The sequence below is a fragment of the Engraulis encrasicolus genome, chromosome 17 (genome assembly GCF_034702125.1).
Source record: "Engraulis encrasicolus isolate BLACKSEA-1 chromosome 17, IST_EnEncr_1.0, whole genome shotgun sequence".
Classification (NCBI taxonomy): Eukaryota; Metazoa; Chordata; class Actinopteri; order Clupeiformes; family Engraulidae; genus Engraulis; species Engraulis encrasicolus.
This window is the reverse complement of record NC_085873.1, coordinates 22,681,659-22,700,260: the sequence shown is the minus strand read 5'-3', so window position 1 is coordinate 22,700,260 and position 18,602 is coordinate 22,681,659. Positions and strand designations below refer to the sequence as shown.

At 47.4% G+C, this 18,602-nt stretch overlaps 1 protein-coding gene across 1 annotated transcript in view; it reads left to right on the top strand.

Moving 5' to 3' along the window:
• Positions 1–18,400, top strand: part of LOC134467969 (CDP-diacylglycerol--glycerol-3-phosphate 3-phosphatidyltransferase, mitochondrial) — a 54,386-nt gene extending 35,986 nt beyond the window's left edge. Inside the window, exons 7-10 of the mRNA XM_063221992.1 lie at positions 866–1,119; positions 5,665–5,965; positions 13,432–13,580; positions 14,907–18,400. Coding sequence (XP_063078062.1) covers positions 866–1,119; positions 5,665–5,965; positions 13,432–13,580; positions 14,907–15,026 — 824 coding nt within the window. The 3' untranslated portion in view covers positions 15,027–18,400. The remainder of the gene's footprint in view (positions 1–865; positions 1,120–5,664; positions 5,966–13,431; positions 13,581–14,906) is intronic.
• The last annotated feature ends 202 nt before the right edge of the window (positions 18,401–18,602 follow it).

Here is an 18,602-nt window from a genome sequence, read left to right as displayed (position 1 = left end):
GTGTGTGTGTGTGTGTGATGAGCTATAACTGTTGATAGTGGTGTGTTGTATCCCGTGGGCAGCCGTGGCCTAGTGATCAAGGAGAAGGGTTTTAGATCAGAGGGTTACAGGTTCCAATCCCACCTTTCCACTCCCTATCTGAGTGCGTTGCAATATGCGACCTTGCCTCCTCCACTTGCCTCCTCCACTTGCTTCTCTCCTCATACCAGGAAGTAATATGTCATGATGACATCACTGACAACAGCATTATATTTCAATATCTTGCAAAAGCTCAATTGTAGAGTCTTTTTCTCATTTGCAATTGGGATGGTGAATGAAAAACAGTCCCTCAAAAGTTGTTGTGGCTAGGCTGACAGCTGGGAAACTTTATCGTTTTCTCCACGGAAGAGGGGCCAGGAGGCGGGACGAGGAGACCAGCGCAAGTGGAGGAGGAAAGGTCGCATATAGCAACGCACTCACTATCTCTCTCCATGGCTGAAGTGTCCTTGAGCAAGCCACCTAACCCCACACTGCTCCAAGGGACTAACCAATACCCTGCACTTAAAATGTAACTGTAAGTTGCTTTGGTTTAAACAAGTCCGACAGTCCTACAAAGATGCGTCCACTTGTTGCTTAAAGCGTAGCATTTTGTCTATCGAGTTTTCAGCTTTAATTCCCTCCTCTCTCGCACTCTCGCTGTGAGTATTTGGCATCTGGGGAAATAGCGCCTCCCCCCTCTCATATGGTAACCATCTGGTCAGATAAAGTACTGCACGTAAGAATGCGTTTCAGACCGACAGACGAACATAGGCCTAACCTCTTATAGGGACGCGTCTAAAAAGCGCCACCGAAGTGTAATGTAATGTCATTATAATGTGTCCCGCAGGCAACCGTAAGGATTTCTCGGCGCTGGCCAGGAGGCGCATCATGGAGGTGGTGAACACGGCCCGTACGCGCCAGAGGCTCCTGGAAGCGCAGCGTGTCCTGGAGGAGGAGCAGGAGGCAGCAGCAGGAGGAGGAGCAGGGAGGGGCATGGAGGAGGAGGAGGAGGGGGCGGCATCGCCATCGGGCTCGGAGACGGACACCTGGGTCTTCCCTCTGGTGCAGATGAAACCCCTGGGCATCCACCTGGACGAGCAGGTCAGTGGAGGAGGAGGTGGAGGAGGAAGAGGTGGGAGAGGTCAGGGCAGTGGAGGAAGAGGAGGGAGATGTCCGGTCAGTAGAGGAAAAGGAGGAAGGAGGGGGGGAGGAGGAGGAAGAAGAGGAGGAGCAGGGAGATGTTAGGCCAGTAGAGAAAGACGCGGAGGGAGGAGGGCAGGGCAGAGGAGGAGGAAGAGGAGGTTGAGGAAGAGGAGGGAGAAGAAGAGGAGGAGGGCAGGGCAGAGGAGGAGGAAGAGGAGGTTGAGGAAGAGGAGGGAGAGGTCAGGTCAGTGGAGAAAGAGGAAGAAGAAGAAGAAGAAGAGGAGGAGGGCAGGGCAGAGGAGGAGGAGGGACATGGAGGAAGAGGAGGAGGAGGAGGAGGAGGAAAAGGAGGGAGAGGAGGACTAGGAATGCAGGACAGTGGAGGAGGAGGAAGAGAAGGAGGAGGGAGAGGACAGGACAGGACAGGGAAGGAAGAGGAGGAGGAGGAGGAGGAGGAAAAGGAAGCCAGGTCTAGGACTAGGTTAAAGGCTCACTGTCTAACATTTCCAAGTTAATAGATAATCTTACCAATGCCAAAATGAGTTATTAGTAGGCGAAAGAAGACCCTTTTTTACTTTTTTACATATATTATTTTATATTTTATTGAGGCAAGTAAATGTAGACATTACTGTAAGCAATTCTCTGCTCATGGCCTAAGGATATGTATATTTTTATATTTTTTGAAAGAATAAACGAAAGGGATTAAGAACAATATGAACATGGGGAGTTTTACACTTTACATTCCATTTCAGTTTGTACATATAGACAAGGTTAGTAAAATGAGGGGAAAGAAAGACGGATGAAAAAATAAAATAACCTCTTCAGCTAACAGAAGTCCACTCTTATACCGGTACATGAAATATGCCCAGTCAGCCCGAATGAAGACACTTGACCACTCTTGCTGTCTGTGGACTGCAAACTACCACTCTTGCAATGTCTGATGTGTCACCCTGAATCACTCACGTCATTGCACATGCATTTTTGAGACAGTGGACATTTTCAGGAACATGCTAGGAGGAGGAAACAAAGTCATCCTTTGTCAGAAACGGTTGAGAAATATTTCAAGGAGCTTGGTGTGGCAAAGATGAAGTGTGTTGCACAGATCAAGTGTGTGTGTGTGTGTGTGTGTGTGTGTGTGTGTGTGTGTGTGTGTGTGTGTGTGTGTGTGTGTGTGTGTGTGTGACAGAGAGTGTGTGTAGTGAATAAACAAAGCCCTTCCCTCCGTAACTGAGGTACCCTGATGGCAAAATTCACACCGATGTTCTGTGTGCTGGGCGGTGGTGTGGAAGTGGTTTTCTCTGGCGTCTGAGCGGAAAAGTTATTAATGCAGGATGACACCAGATTAGTCCTTTCGCACCAACAGCACAGTGGCTGCGCAGTGGCTGTGTAATGATGTGTACAGTGCATCCGGAAAGTATTCACAGGGCCTCACTTTTTCCACGTTCCAGCCTTATTCCAAATTGTATCAAATTAATCTCTTCCGGATGCACTGTAAATAGTAACACTTTATAATAAGGGATACATAAAAAGCATGATAAAGACTTCATAAATAATCAACTGATGATTAACAAAACAATGAACAAATATTTGTGAATGAGTGGGAAATGTTGTGTTCACATTTGCAAATTGTTTGTAGATGCATAAAAATACTCTCTTCATACTCTTGAACATATTTATGTTATCTTTTATAAAGCATTAATAAAACCGTGTTAATAATAAAATAATTTGTTAATGTTTTGCTGTTTTGTTTTATTAAGTCTTTTTATGCATCCCTTCTAGGGTTGTGCCGATAGACGATGTCATCGTCCATCGGCGATGGACAGCTGGCATCACGATGGACAGCCAACATCGTGATGCCAAGGAATTTGTATTTTTGAAGCCGCTGCTATTGCCATCATTACGGTGCTTGGCATTGCAATAAACTGAAACATTAAAATCCTTAGTAGCAGCGGACTGCGCAGGTAGCAGGACTGAAAGGTCCGAGGTTGTCAACACAAGCCTCAAGCAGAGTGAATTTTATAGCTACGAAAAAAACAGCAATGGAATAAAAAAAAAAAAACTTGTGAACTAAGCCCTACTATTGTTTGCTGCATATGAGTTCAAGTAAGTGTCTGACTGCCTAAATGTATTTATGTGACCCAAGTTTCTACAACGGAGAGTCATTGGTTCTCCCTCCGGAGTAGCCTAAAGTGAAAGCAACAAATCGTTCAGCAATTGCGACAGTTTACCATTTCATGTTTAACGGAAATTCGACTCAAAATGTTTAATCTCTCCGCGATGGAGATGTCTTGTGAAGTAGCCACACAAGATTGTAGGCTACACTTCTGATTAGCCCACTGCCAAGAGGGAGCGCAAGCGATTCCATGTCTGCCCGCAATTGTTTCCATTGATTCATTAAAAAGTCTCTCCGTGTGCTTAAGAAACATTCGCGTCGGGTAATTTGCTTACTCGGGCTAAAATCCATTGCAAAACCTCGAGAAGGCACGCGTGGGTTCTCATCTCTTCCATTTGACAAACGTTCTGGGCTTCCCTGCATAGCTAAAGTTATGTGCCGGTAGGCCTATGCAAAAAACGCCGTGACACAGCTGGTCTTGAAATAGAACTACGCCGTTAAATAACACACTCTGGTAGCATCCTGCTGTAGGCTGCATCGCGAAATTTACTGAAAATAAGTTTCCACGCGGTGGAGTTTGGAAGAGCGGGCTTGAAGCAGCTGATGGTGACACGAGAGACTGGAAGGGCGATGGGGAGGGGTCGGTCGGGGAGAGTCGCTCTCACAGACAGCAGAGGAGCGACCATCTCTGTTGCAGACAGTAGCGCAGCTGGAGGAGGTTTAACTTTTTTTTTTTGTAAGAATTTAAAAACTGTTAATATATTTGACTTAGGCCTACTCTTAAAGCAAATATATTAAAATAATAGCTTAGCGAAAGCCAAAAAAACGAAACATATGATAATTAAAAAAAAAAAATGTAATAAAAAAATAATACCCCAAACGACAACGATGTCATCGTCCATCGCATCGTCTCACTGTAAACATCGTCAGCTGCCAATTAGGGGGACATCGCCCAAGCCTAATCCCTTTATTATAAAGTGTTACCTGGATTCTTACCGCTTCCGCACCGTTGATGCCATGTCTGAATCAGCTCTGAAACAGGTGCACTGCAGTCTGTTGGGTCAACACCTGCTTCTACATCAGACAAAATATGTTTGTGTGTGTTGTTGTGGTATGTGTGGTGCACCGTGTGTGTTGTAGTATGTGTGGTGTTGGTGTACCGTGTGTCACCCAACATCAAGAATTACCGCAGAGATACACCAGCGGCGATCTGAGCGAGTCGAGCGACGGAAGTAATTGACTTTGTATTGAGTCGAGAGACAAAAGCGACTCTGGATCAACTTTCTATGACGCGGTTCGGCGACAAGCCGCGACAGCCAATGACTGTATAGAGGTCAGTAACCACAGCCAATGGGAATGCTTGAATGCTTTGCCTTCTGCCTGTACGGACATACTCTAGTCTCCTCAGTCTCTCGTATCGCTTGCTGCTACACTCTGTCGCTTGAGTCGCGTCGCCGCTGGTGTATCTCTGCGGTTAGAGATGTAGAGGATCCAAGATCCGGTTCCGGATCCGGCAGGATAATAGTGGTTTTTCAGACTATCCGGATCCGGTTCCAGGATCCAGGATCCAGGATCCGGTAGCCGAGGCTTTTAAGTCAAAATAGTTTGAGCCAACGTGATAAAAAGAGCCCACTTGTGCGACTAGGCTATGTGTTTCAACCCTTTCGTAGGATCCGGTATCCGGTTCCGGATCCGGCAGGATCTTAAGCAGTGGATCCGGTATCCGGCAGGATCCTAAAAATCAGGATCCGGTGCATCTCTATCAAGAATGCAGGTCTAGCAGGGTGAGGTCTAGCAGGGTGAGGGGGGGGCGTGTTCGTGAGCAGGTGATCGCCGTGGGGTCTGAGCAGCTCTGAGTGGACAAGGGTGAAGTGTTGGTGGTGGTGGTAAATGAACTGTTACTACCCCCTGAGTCCGTGCAACAGGTTGTTGTACGCACTCTGTATTATGGTATGCTGTGTGTCACCCAACAACAATAATACATACAGACCTTTCAAAGAGGGTAGATTATACGAAAAGGATTCAAACTACGCCCACTCAATACAAAGTAGTGTTGCTCAAATTCGGTCTCCTAAGGGGGCGTTGTCCCCTCCTTCTTCTCAGAAGGACAATTCTTCAATCAAAAGACAATTTTCTAATATGGCAACATATTAGACAAAGCTTTTTGAATCTGGAATCTCTTTTTGTGATGTTTGGTGGTGGCTTGCACAAGATGCGCACTATCGCCATCTACAGTGCTAAGGGGACTCCAAGGGGCCTTCACCTGACACCACATGGATCCTGGAAATGTCAGAGCCTGAAGTATCCTTCTCTAATCTACCCTCTTTGGACGTTTTATTTTGTATTGCACTGTTCATGCTACGGTACTCTAAAGCTGTGTCCTGCCTCAGGTGACGGAGCGTCTGCTGACGGAGGCGGGTGGCGACTCGACGGTCTTCCTGACGTCGGGCTACTTCAACCTGACGCGGGCGTACATGCGGCTGGTGCTGGGCGCCGGCGCCGACTACCGCATCCTGATGGCGGCGCCCGAGGTCAACGGCTTCTTCGGGGCCAAGGGCGTGGCGGGCGCCATCCCCGCCGCCTACGTGCACCTGGCGCGCCAGTTCTACAGCAAGGTGGTGCAGCTCGGGCAGCAGAGCCGCGTGCACCTGCACGAGTACCACCGCCAAGACTGGACCTTCCACGCCAAGGGTGAGTACATAATATAGACTACATAGGTACCGAGTACCACCGCCAAGACTGGACCTTCCACGCCAAGGGTGAGTACATAATATAGACTACATACTTAGACGGGTTACCACCGCCAAGACTGGACCTTCCACGCCAAGGGTGAGTACATAATATAGACTACATAGGTACCGAGTACCACCGCCAAGACTGGACCTTCCACGCCAAGGGTGAGTACATAATATAGACTAGGTACTGAAAGGTGTTACCATCACATAGACTGGACCTTTCCACGCCATGTTAGCCAGGCCGTTCCCTCCTAGTGATGCAACACCTTCAGCATTGCTTCCAGTCAGGTCAAGAGCAATGCAAGTACTTTCTGAGCTCCCGAATAATCAGGAACTCATCCCACTATGTCGGGAAGCTAACAACCAGTAGCAAACAAGGGAGGCGGGTCAACCATACCGTTCGGGAAATGCTAATTGTTATGCTCTTGGTCAGACCGTATCTCAAAGAGATTTGTGGATGATAAGTCGATGATAATCAGGCTCAGTACATGTAGTCTAGGTACAGTACTAAAAGGGGTTGCCACCGCGTAGACGGGACCTTACAGCCCCCGACACAACTGTAATCAATGAGTCTCAATACTAAAATGGGTTTCCACCACCACGTAGACTGGACCTCCCACGCCAAGGGTGAGCACAGTAAACACAGCACCCTCCACAACTGACTAAAAGGGGTTACTACCGCTGCACCCTCCAAAACCAGTCAAAGAGCCTAGATACTAAGAGGGCTCACCGCCACACAGGCTGGACCTTCCACCCCAGAGGTGATTACCGGTAACTGACCACACGTGATTTTTGTTAGTAAGTTTAACTTAACCTGCACTTAAACTGACTGACTATGATTAACTTGGCCCTACACTCAACCTTCCTCTGACTAGCTATTAAGCTTGTGTTGGAGGGGTCGAGGGTAAGTAAACCATAGGATTGCATTCAGCCGATGCTTTCATCCACAACTTCCAATAATGAGACACAATGGAACCAGTTGGCCATAGCTTCAATTCTGATAACTCTTTTTTAATTTTTTTTTTTTTTTTTTTGCTTTATACGACTTAATTGATGACTGTACAGTTTGAGAGGTGGACCGGAAGCGAATGGGGAGAGAGATGGGGAGGGGTCGGCAAAGGACCCGGGCCGGGAATCGAACCCGCATGGCAGACGAGTACCCTTCTGGTTGGCCACAGCAGGGCCAATTCTGATACCTCCTTAGCAATCTTGAAAGCATTGGCATCAGTTCATGTACCCATCACATCGCTAGAGTAAATAAGATCTGGTGCTATCCATAATACACCCCATTCAAAGGTATATCCCACAAACAGAGAGATGCTAATCTTGAATGTTGGCCATCTCAAATGTAATTAGTTCATATAGCATTGAAAAGTTATCGTACAAATACTGTAGAAATACAAATCTGTGATGGAACAAGGGATGCTTGGACTCACAGACTGATACGGCCAGAGAAACTGAGAAAAGTTTGACCACACAATGCATGGGGGCGCTACCAAGCACAGAGGCATAACACAGTTCTCAGTGCAGAGGAGTTGGCTTAGTTTTGTTATGAAGGGGAAAAGACAACACGTGATTTTCCCTGATTAATGCGGAATTGTGGATATTCCCATGTGTGTAAAAAAAAAAAAACCCACTGCTACCACAAACACAGTTTGATGATGTGGGGATGTCATGATGTCCCGGCAACACACTACTACACGCTCCATGATGTATTTTCCCGCTCTTTTGGCCTTTTCCGATGACTGGTAAACCTCGCTGACTTAACTGGCCTTTCTCTGACCTTTTCCCGTCCACCGAAAGCCAGTCCTGACGCTGTTTGTCCTGGGTCAGACCCAGTGTTGACAGATTGGGCGGTTTCCCGCCCAATTGGGCTGCTTAGGATGGCGGTCTGCGGGTAAAAATGGATTTTGGAGGAAAAAAACGCCCAATTTTTGGCCATAGAAATCAATAGAATTGGTCGGGATTTAGTGATTTCAGGCGGGTTTTGAGCATTTTTTGGGCTGGAAATCATCAACCTCCTCTGGCAACCCTGGTCAGACCAGAGGAATGAGCTCCTCCTCTGGCACAAAGTCCAGAAACCCTGTTACCGCTATTGTTTATGCAGAGACGCAAATGTAAACAATGAAAAAAATGGTAACTTGGTCCCCAGAGAGAGAGAGAGAGAGAGAGAGAGAGAGAGAGAGAGAGAGAGAGAACAAGAACGAGAACAAGAGAGAGAGAGACGGGGAGAGAGAGGGCATCCCTGGGTCTATGTTGCTCTCTGGAATTAGAGGTCTTGAGGCGGTCAGGGTTCACTGGTGTCCCAGTGTTTACCTGGCCGCAGCAACAAAGGCCTGCCTCTCCTCTCCTCTTCGCTTGCCCTTGCTCTGCTCTGCTTGACCAAACCAGGCATCGTAAATGGATTTCAAACCCTCCAGTCTGTCTGTAGACACTTCTGGGAAAGGAGTATTCCAGTGTGTGTGTGTGTGTGTGCGTGTGTAAGTGAGGGGAAGAGAGAGGGGGGGTTGGAGCTTCTCAGAGGGCTTGCCGGTAAGCGTGGCTGCCTGCTTGCCTGCTCGCATCCCAACCGAGCTGCGTACAGTACTTTTGAGTCACTTTTTCTCCTACTCCTTCCCATTCCCAACAACTCCTCCTCCTCCAACCCCACCTCTCCTGCTGCCTCTCCTCCTCCTCCTCCTGTATTTCGGAGCGGGGATCAGCAACAGCGGTGTAGTCACACAGACACACTCACTCGTGATGTTTTCTCTGCAGACCAGAAGTATGTCGGGGTCGGATTCCTCAGGGCCTGCCTGCGGCGCTCTGTACAGTACAGTACAGCGCAGCAGCAGTGGTGGTGGTGGCGGTGGCCACGGCTGCATCAGTAATGGGATCACACTTCCCAAAACACCACCACACATCACTGTACACTCATCCTCATTGAATGCCTGTCTCTCTATCTCTCTCTAGCGCTCTCCCTCTCTCTAGCGCTCTCCCTCTGTCTCTCTCCATGTATCCACCTCTGTCTGTATTTTCATTCTTTCTCATCCTGCCTCCCTCTCTGCCATCATTATCCTCTATGTTTCATTATTCATTCATTCTCTCGCTCTCTCTCTCTCCTTCGTTTTCCCCTTCTCCCTATCCTTCTCTCTCTCTCTCTCTCTCTCTCTCTCTCTCTCTCTCTCTCCTTCTTCCTCTCTCTCCTCCGCTCTCTGCTCGTGATGGTGGGGCCCTAGTCTAATTAAAAGCAAGGCTGGGAAATGGATGCCACTGTCGGCTGCTGGAGTGACTTGAGTAATAGACTTAAGCCAGAGAGCCATCGGGACAATGGACCGCTTTGACCCGCCGGCCGCCAAACAGCCAGACCACACAGGGACATACTCAAGAACACACACACACACACACACACACACACACACACACACAGTCAGGCATACAGATACACACGCACACACACACGCATACAGCTACACACACACACACACACAGTCAGGCATACAGATATACAAACACACACACACACACATGCAGTAATACACACACACACACACACACACAAGGGGCTTCATGCATGCACACGTTTCTTCGCACAAACACGGACGCAGTTACAGGGAATTGAATTGCACGCTCTTGTCGAGATGCGGCGCTTATTAGATAAGGTCTTGTCATGCCGTCATTTCTAGTAAAGCCCTGAGCCTGCCAGCCAGGCAGGGAAGAAAGAGAGAGAGAGAGAGAGAGAGAGAGAGAGAGAGAGAGAGAGAGAGAGAGAGAAAGGAAGAAAGAGAGAGAGAGAGAGAGAGAGAGAGAGAGGGGGAGAGAGGAAGAAAGAGAGAGAATAAGTGAAGAGAGGAGGAGACAGACAGCAGTGGAGGTAGAGTCTGCTGGCCAACATGCACTCAATCAATGAGCATTAGAGTCCGAACTCACACGCTGACCCCAGGCTGAGCAGAGCAGGGGAAGCGAGGGAGAGGAGAGGAGTACAGGAGAGAAGAGGGAGGAGAGAAGAGGAGAGGAGACAGGAGAAAGGAGAGGAGAGGGAGAGGAGAGGAGGGGAGAGGAGAGCAGGAGAGAGGAGGAGGACAGGAGAGGGGGAGCAGGAGAGAGGAGAAGGACAGGAGAGGGGGAGAGGAAATCAGGGGAAAGGAGAGGGGAGAAGAGAGAGTAAGAGAGGGGAGGAGAGATGAGGAGAGCAGGAGAGGACAGATCAGAGGAGAACAGGAGAGAGGAGAGCAGAGCAGGGGGAACAAGAGAGTTAGCAGAGGGGAGAGAGCAGGAGAGAGGAGGGGAGGGCAGGGCAGAGGAGGGGTGGAGAAAGGTCAAAAGGGAGAGAGACGGTGAAAGAAGAAAGGAGGGGAAAATGGGAAGAGAATAAGAGGACAACAAAAGCCCTCTGTGAGTCATCAGCGTTTTTAGTTTGTCTTTTTTCCTCTCTCTCTCTCTGCTTTCCTTTCTTCTATAATGGGCGAGCAGGACAGGAGGAGAAAGCGAGGAGTGGATTATGGTAAAGTAGGGCAGCCAGGAGTCATCACGCCCGCCGCGAGGCTCGCTCATGGCTCCAGCCTGGCGAGGGCACACCTGAGGGGGGTGGCGGCATGTGTGTGTGTGTGCGTGTGTGTCTGTGTGTGTGCAATGCTGTGGGTGCATAGCTGTGTGCGTGTGTGTGTGTGCTTGTCTGTGTGTGTGTGCCTATGAGTGCAAGTGTGTGTGTGCTTGCGTGCGTGCCTGTGTGTGTGTGTGTGTGTGTGTGGAGGGGTGGTAGCATCAGGTTGGATCAGGTGTTTTTTCAGGTGTTTTCCCAGCCACGCTACTTTACCTGATAAAACTTCCTGGGCGGCACAGGAAGACCGTTGCCATGGGCTACCGCTAGAGAGAGTCCTACACGGAAACTACTAAGTCTTTTTTTTTTTTTTACAACAGGGAAGCACATGATGAGGTCACATACACACCCACTCAACTCTTTACAATCTCTCTCTCTAATCAGCAGCGTTACAGTAGCCTGCCAAACCGCGCACACACACACACACACTCACACATACACACACAAGGCCCTGTTCCAATTTCAAAGCACATAAAACTTCAGACAAAGTAAATATTAATAAAAGAAACTGCTGAGTCAGACTGGCCTGTTCCATAGCATCTCTCAGCAGTGTTCCATCCCCTATGACCTTTGCTCTTCCATGGCCTGTCAGTCAGTGTATTGGCGCAGTCAGGGCCGTTGACCGCTTTGGCCGGGCCTGGGACAAAGACATCAGAAAGGGCCCCAAACCCAATCAATACAATGTAATGAGTATCCAATTACCGGTATGTGCCCCTTCTCTCCCTGGGCCCGGGACAAGTGACCCCCTTGTCCCCCTCTGTCTGCTTTACTGGGCGTGGTCTCGTCTCCCAGCTGTTCCAGGAAGCTTTTGAATAGGGCCTTTACCGTCCAGTACAGGGGGCAGGGAGGCTGCTGGGTGGGCCTGTGCCAGGGGGCACGGGAGGCTGCTGGGTGGGCCTTTACGGTACAGGGGGCAGGGGGGGCGAGCTGCTGTGTGGCCCTGTGCCAGGCCAGTGGGCAGAGGCAGGGGCATGGGCAGGGTGGGTACTTTAGGGCACACGCAATGCTGTGTTGCCCACGCATAGGCCAACGACAGACAGTGGGTGGGCAGCGAACAAAGCCCTTTGTTTGTGTGTGTGTGTGTGTGTGTATTTGTATGTGTGTCTGTGGAAGGGAAACTTGCCGTACGTGTGCGTGTATGTGTGTGTGTCGGTGCATCTAGTCATGGGAAGCAGAGTCCTTGTTCCTCATGCATCTCCTGAAGTCAGCATAGACACAGCTCTGTCACTCTTCCTATCCTCCCTTGGTCTCGATAAGAATGAGTCTGAGATGACGTGGTCAAAGACGTGGGGCCTACAGAGCTGGTTCAGGATAAGTTAAGGTTAAGTTAATATAAGGTAAATCATCCATTAAATCATCATTTAAATCATCATTTTTTAAAGAAAAACACTTGTATTACATGATTTTTCTCTTAACTTAACCTTAACTTATCCTGAACCAGGTTTGTAGTATAGGCCTGTGATGTTATGGCTCAAAGCTGAAAGTGCCCCGAGTAGTACTGCTACGGTACTTTGATTGTTGGGATGGTGATCATGACTTTTCCTTGCCTCCCTTGGTCTCAGTGAGACGGAGCCTGGCATGACTGGTGACATGACATGGTGAAAAATGTGACTGGTTGGTGTTGATGCCGCTCTCAGTAGGCCTACCTCCCTATTCATTGTTGATGATGAGTAATTCATCCGATCCTCCCTAACTTAAAGGCCAACTTCCGATAAAACTCAGTTTTACTCACTCCTTTCGAAGATCGGACGGTCACCCCAAGTTAAACTCACTTGCAAGGCTCTCATAGCGGTGCGTCAACTCTCCTGGCTGTGTTTCCCGGTGTTTCCCAATTTACATCAATAATGCAGAGAAACGAGCGAATCACGAAAGCCTTTCTGTGTTTCGTCACGTCGAAAGAAGGCGTTGCCCACAAAGGTTTATATCGACCCATTTATCTAAAAACATGTCGAGTAATTTTTTTCTGCTTGTTTTCAAAACAAGCAACGTCTGGTGGTCCGAAACATAGCTTAGCTTAGCTATCAGCTGGTTGCTACTCTCAGGTACACACACAGCTCAAAGCCTCATACATAAAGCCTGCTCACTCCGGTTGCTCCGTGCCTACAGCTCGCCTAGGGGTCGCTGTCGAAAGAGCACAGCCCTGAATGGAGCCTGCACGCCTCCGCTGGCGCCCCTATAGTGCAGTACCACCAGGGGAAGTGGCGACTCTGTTTGCCATTACATTCTCTCCCAAGGCTGGAGGACTGAGCCAATCAGAGACGCGTTTCTTTGAGAGCAGGAGGAGTGAGCCAATCAGAGACGCATTTCCACGAGAAACACGGAACACTCTCTCGTTTCTCCACAAGCCACCTTGCCAGCTTGCAAAAACGTCTTGAAACAAAGCAACCAGAACGTTTTTTAAAACAGGACCAACGCGTAACACATTCAATAACAATTGGGAACACGGCAATATTAATTAAATTACGTTGAGAGGCGATCTTTAACAAGACTTCATGGTTGCAGTTGACTCATATTTCAGTAATTGTGTCCCCTTTGAATGTCTCCTGTTTTTCTTGTCCCAGGTTGGCTACGTCACTTATGAACTGTGTCTTCCTCCTTTCCCAGTCCATGTCTACCCCCACACCCCCTTGTTGCCATGCTGTATTGTGTACAGTTTGTGTGATGGACGGAGGGGTTAACAACAGATCGATTTTGATTTCTTTGTATTACATGTCTAGTACAGTACATGCATAGGAATTAACAATAAGATAATAAAAGTTGTCCCTTGTTTTTGCTAGAAATGCTCTTGCCCCTCCAGACCCCATCCTCTCTCATGGCCCCTCTTCTTGCTTCCTTGTCTCTCGCAGGGCTGTGGTATTACCTGGATGGCAGCGACAGGCCGTGCCTCACTCTGATTGGCTCTCCAAACTTCGGCTACCGCTCTGTGCACCGGGACCTGGAGGCTCAGATAGCCATAGTGACGGACAACCAGGAGCTCCAGGCTGAGCTGCAGCAGGTTAGACTTGTTAATGATGATGATCATAGTAATGATGAGATTAATGATGATGATTATAATAATGATAATGATAGTAATGATAATAATAATTATGATGATCATAATAATAATGATGATGAGAATAATGATGATAAAATAGTAATGATGATAATAATAATAATGATGATGAATATTGTGCATGAGCAAGTGAAACTGATCATTTTGAAATGCTCTGCAATGCTATCGGGACTTGTGTGCAGAGGCCTTAACTCGCAACACCGTTTCCAGTCAAGGCCATTTGTTTTCTTTCCCCGGGTACTGGCATGGATTTGTTGATTTGCCAACCTGTCACCCAATTTAATTAATAGACTGATTTCTGGTCAGGAAAGAAGCCAGGTACGGACATTATTTGGTCGTACACACAACCAGTCATTGTATGACAAGCGACCAGCGAGGCATGACTTTGCACTACTAAGCATTTTTCTTGTCAGAGCTTGCATTGCGGTTTAATAAGACCGGCATACCACTTGCTCAACAAGAGTACACAGTCACCTCTCACTAAAGCTTCCTTTGTTCTTTGTCTGATAATCTTTTCATAAGTCATTCATCCTGAACTAAGGCCAGCGGTATGCATGTCTCATTGAGGCGCTCCGAGATGTTTACATTAACCCAGACAGAGAGATTGGAGTGACAGCTGAGCTGGGCACTGTTGTTGTGCCTCGGGGAAAACAATGCCTGACTTAGTCAAGCGCTTAAGCCAGGCCCGATGCATCTCATTGAAAAGGTTTTTTAAAGTATGGTTTTTTGGGCCCTTTCGGCTTTTATTTGATAGGATAGAACAGGGAATACAGGAAATGGCTGTGACAGACGGACAGAGCAGGGTTGGGAAATGACCCAGGCCGTGTTCAAGCCCAGGTCCCCATAGACCCAGACATGGTACGGCGTGTTGGTGCAATGCGGCACGGCGCCACATTAATGAGTTTTTCTTTTAGTCTATTGAGCTTTATGATCACAGAGATGGGGGACGTGCGAGATGCTCTACATTGTAGAGTGCACAAGAATGAAAATAATATAAAGGTTGAATGCACACTTTTCTTTTATTTTTCCCCGTTTTTCGAGCTATGCATAGAGCGCATAGCTTGAAAACAAAAATAAAATGGAAAGAAAAACGGGAGCAAGTGTGTGGACATCATAGATTGTATTGTGTCTATCTACTCTTTCTGGTGGACATTCAATCTTGCACCTGCACCTGCGTCTTGGATGTGCGCACCACTACCTCACTAGATTGTACAAGAATGCCATTGATTTAATCTTGTTTTTTGTGCGTGTTCTGTTTTGCATTTGCAGGAGCAGGAGATGCTGTACAAGAGGTCGACGGAGGTCTCTGGCAACACCTTCAAGCAGCCTGACCGCTACGTGAAGCTGTGGGTAAAGCTGGTGACTCCGCTCATCAAGAACTTCTTCTAGAAGCTTCTGACGCGGGCCCGAGAAGCAACAGCTCCCTTGTCAGGTGCGTCAACATTGTAAAAAAAACTTTTTTTGTGTCGTCGTTTCTCTGAAGTTGGCTGACGCACTATCCTGTTTTGCAGGCGCCGTTTCCTTGCAGAGACACTGACTCCCACATTCACCTCCTCTGACACACATACACAGTTACCGGTACACACTCACTTATCGCAGCATTTGTGTGTTCATACAGTATAAGTCAGAGAAGGGTTCAGGAAAACAGAAAACCAGACTGTGGCCGAGGCTAAAAATGTGCCGACTCACTACGTGGGTCCCAGCATGCAGCGGTGGTGGTGGTGGTGAAGGCAGGGCCCTGCCGAGGCAGAGTCAGCATTGTTGACCACAGTAGGAGGCCTGCGCTCTACTTCCCACACAGGCTGCCCTGTCCTGTCCTGTCCCAGACCCAGACAGACAGCTCAACACAGCTCCCCCACGATCCCACAAACACTCCCCACCCGTCCCTCTCCAGTCACCCTCCCTACCTCAGCCCAACCCCGTGGCTAGCTCCAGCCTGGAGCACTTCTGCTGGTGGCCTTCGGCAGCTCTGAATAGCTTAGCAATAATTACGGTCTCCTCATGAGCTGGAGTATCCAAGTTGGGGTTGGTTTGTCTTGACGGGTTTGTTTCATTATCTCTTGTAACAAGCAGATAAGCTTGCTTTGCTCAGCTGAATTGAGAGGTTTGCTCATTCGGTGGACTCCAATGTGAACAAATGCATCATTTGGCAAGTGTACAGTCATCTTTCGGTAAATACTTTTGCCAAAGTTAAATGATTTCACAAGTTATTAGAAAACACTGCATTTGCAGGAAAATGTTTTTAAGACTGGTGTCCTCATTCATCAAAACCTCTGCATTCATGATGTGTGTGTGTATACTTTTGTCTTCCCATTCAAAATGTATGTTAATTGGCATGGACACCACACAAAGTAGTCTCATGGTGCCAGTCACTGCACATCAACTGAAGAAAATAAGTCTTTATTTAGTGCAGTGGAATAACAACTATTTTTACTATCATAGCAGAGACTTTCTGTTGGCAAAATCTTTCGTCATAGTTGGTACTTGTTAACATGCATTTTAAACTTGACACATACCAAATATGCTTTGATGACCCAGGTTTTGGTGTCTATGAAGCATTTAAAGTATGTAATTCCACTATGAAACTGATTCTTACTGTTAGTGGAGCAAAAGTGAGTTCATCCTACCCAGCTCCCTGCACTGCTTTTGACCCAACACCTTTGGCGTTGCTTCTAGTCAGGCCAGGAGCAATATGCTGAGCTCTGTAGAACTCGGGAACTCCACCCACTTTGTCGGGAGGCAATCAACTTTGAGCAACTCCAACGGCCCTGGGTAGATGCATGTTCAAGCCAGCGATGTGGTTTAAGCAGGGACGTTCTGTTGGGACTAAGAAAATGTTTGGTTTTAACTACAGCCTTTTCTTGCCTCAATCAGTAGCAAACCGAGGGAGGCGGGTCAACCAGGCCATTTGGTAAACGTTTTCATTATCTTCTTGGTCAGACCAACGTCTCGGATAATCAGGTCAAGTTGATCCTACCAATCTTGCACTCCTTTTGAACCAGTATGTAGGTCATTTGAATTGGCCAGTTCCTCAAAACCATGCCACAGGTTCAGTCACCTGTTTTGTAGCAGGAGAGGACACACCTCGGTGTGTGTGATCCCTCAGTGGAACAGTCTCTTCTTACTCTTCCTTTGTGCATGTTGGTATGTCTGTGACGTTATGTAATTGGAGATCAGAGTTATTTAACCGCCTGAAGTGGTGACAGGAATTACTGGCATAGTAAGCTTACGAGAAGTGGTGTTTGCGTGTGGAAAAAAAGCCGCCAATCAGGAAAAAAAAGATTTTAACATGATGCATTTCAAGTCACTTGACATTCTTGTTTACACACCAAATGGAATGAGCAGTATTTATAGCCTTGTGGTTAAAAAAAGAAAAGGAAATGTTTGTGTTTGTCGTGTAAGGCTGTAACGTAAGATTTTTAAGTCATGCAAATCGTTCTCTGGAAAACGCACTAGGAAGTAATTTTCATTTTGTGAAAGCCCCAAAAGGAGGAAGCAACAACGAAAATAATAGCCCTAAAAAGAATGGGCCTCTCCACCCACCGTCTCTCTCCATGTGACCTCTGCATGCCCTTTTACTGCTCAGGCTTTGGATGGAGTTGGTTTTCCTGCATGCCAGTGGCTTAGATGTTTTCTGTCAGCAGTCTGTCACCGTTAATTTGAATAAGACGTATTATGTGGCCACAACAAACCAGCCAGTCTGCCTTCTTGATCACACTGATTTGTTTACCTTGAGAAACACTATCGGCCTACGTCCAACAAACTGCTGTCTTGCATCGAAATGCTGCCACCTAATGGCCATTAACAAGATGTATTTGTGGTGCATTTTAAAGTGGTATTTCAGTCACAGATGTTTCTCCTCAGCTCATCAAACATACATGCACAAAGAGGCTTGTACAAAATAGCTGTGACATTTTAAAGGGTTCCCTTGGTAGTAAGACATGTTGGCCTTAAAAGACTGAGGCTGTGTCTCAAATGACACACTTTTGTCAGTGCACTGACAGTCAGTGCACAGTGCACACAGTGCACTGAGGTCTTTAGTGCATAGTGTCGTGGGAAAATTTGAGCACTACGCACTGTGCCCTCGCTGGAAGTGACGGCTGAGCATGGCATTAGCTCGCCAAAATATGAGTTGGCTACTGTTTACAATGCACAGTGTCTGGTGCTTGTATTTCCATGTCCTTCACCCCAAAGGACAACAATCACACAAAACTTTGGTTGTCATGAAAAGGTTGGTGTCCCATCACCATTACTTACAGAATTAGGAGACTGTTGACCAAACTCTCCTACTGAACTGAATGCCACATTTCCTCCGTGTCATTGTCAACATGGCCGCCGTTTAGTGCGTGCAGTGTCCATCATTCAAGCACTGCATTTTTCTGCCATTGTTAGGGGACCATCCTGGCACTTTCAGTGCGCTGGCTCAACGGAAATTTTCAGCGTGAGCGCCCTAGGCACTGAAAAACAGTGCCCGAAGTGCACAAGTGCAGCATTTGAGACACTGCCTGAGACTGGTACTGTGATATCATTGGTAGCTTAGTATAGCTACAGTATTACTTTGTTTTATTAAAATGCTTAGATGTCTCAATGCAGTCTAGGTAAAAGTGACATGGCTGCATCAAAGGCAACCAAGTGACGATTGAGAGTTTGTTAACTTATGGAGAAACCAAAACCATTTTTAGTGCTTTTAAATCACATAACACTAAGGTCAACCTTTTAAGGCCAGCATGTCTTACTAACTAGCCAGGAATCATGTAAGATAAATGAAGTGCATAGTAATGTGATTTTTGCTCTACAAAATGTAATTTTAATATTGAACAGCAGAGGGCGTCTGGTCTGACCCTTCGCTGACTGCACTGTGCAGTGCTCAGGCACCTACTTGATATACAAACCCCAACTCCGATGAAGTTGGGACGTTTGGTAAACAGTGAATAAAATCAAAATGCTATCATTTTCAAAACATTC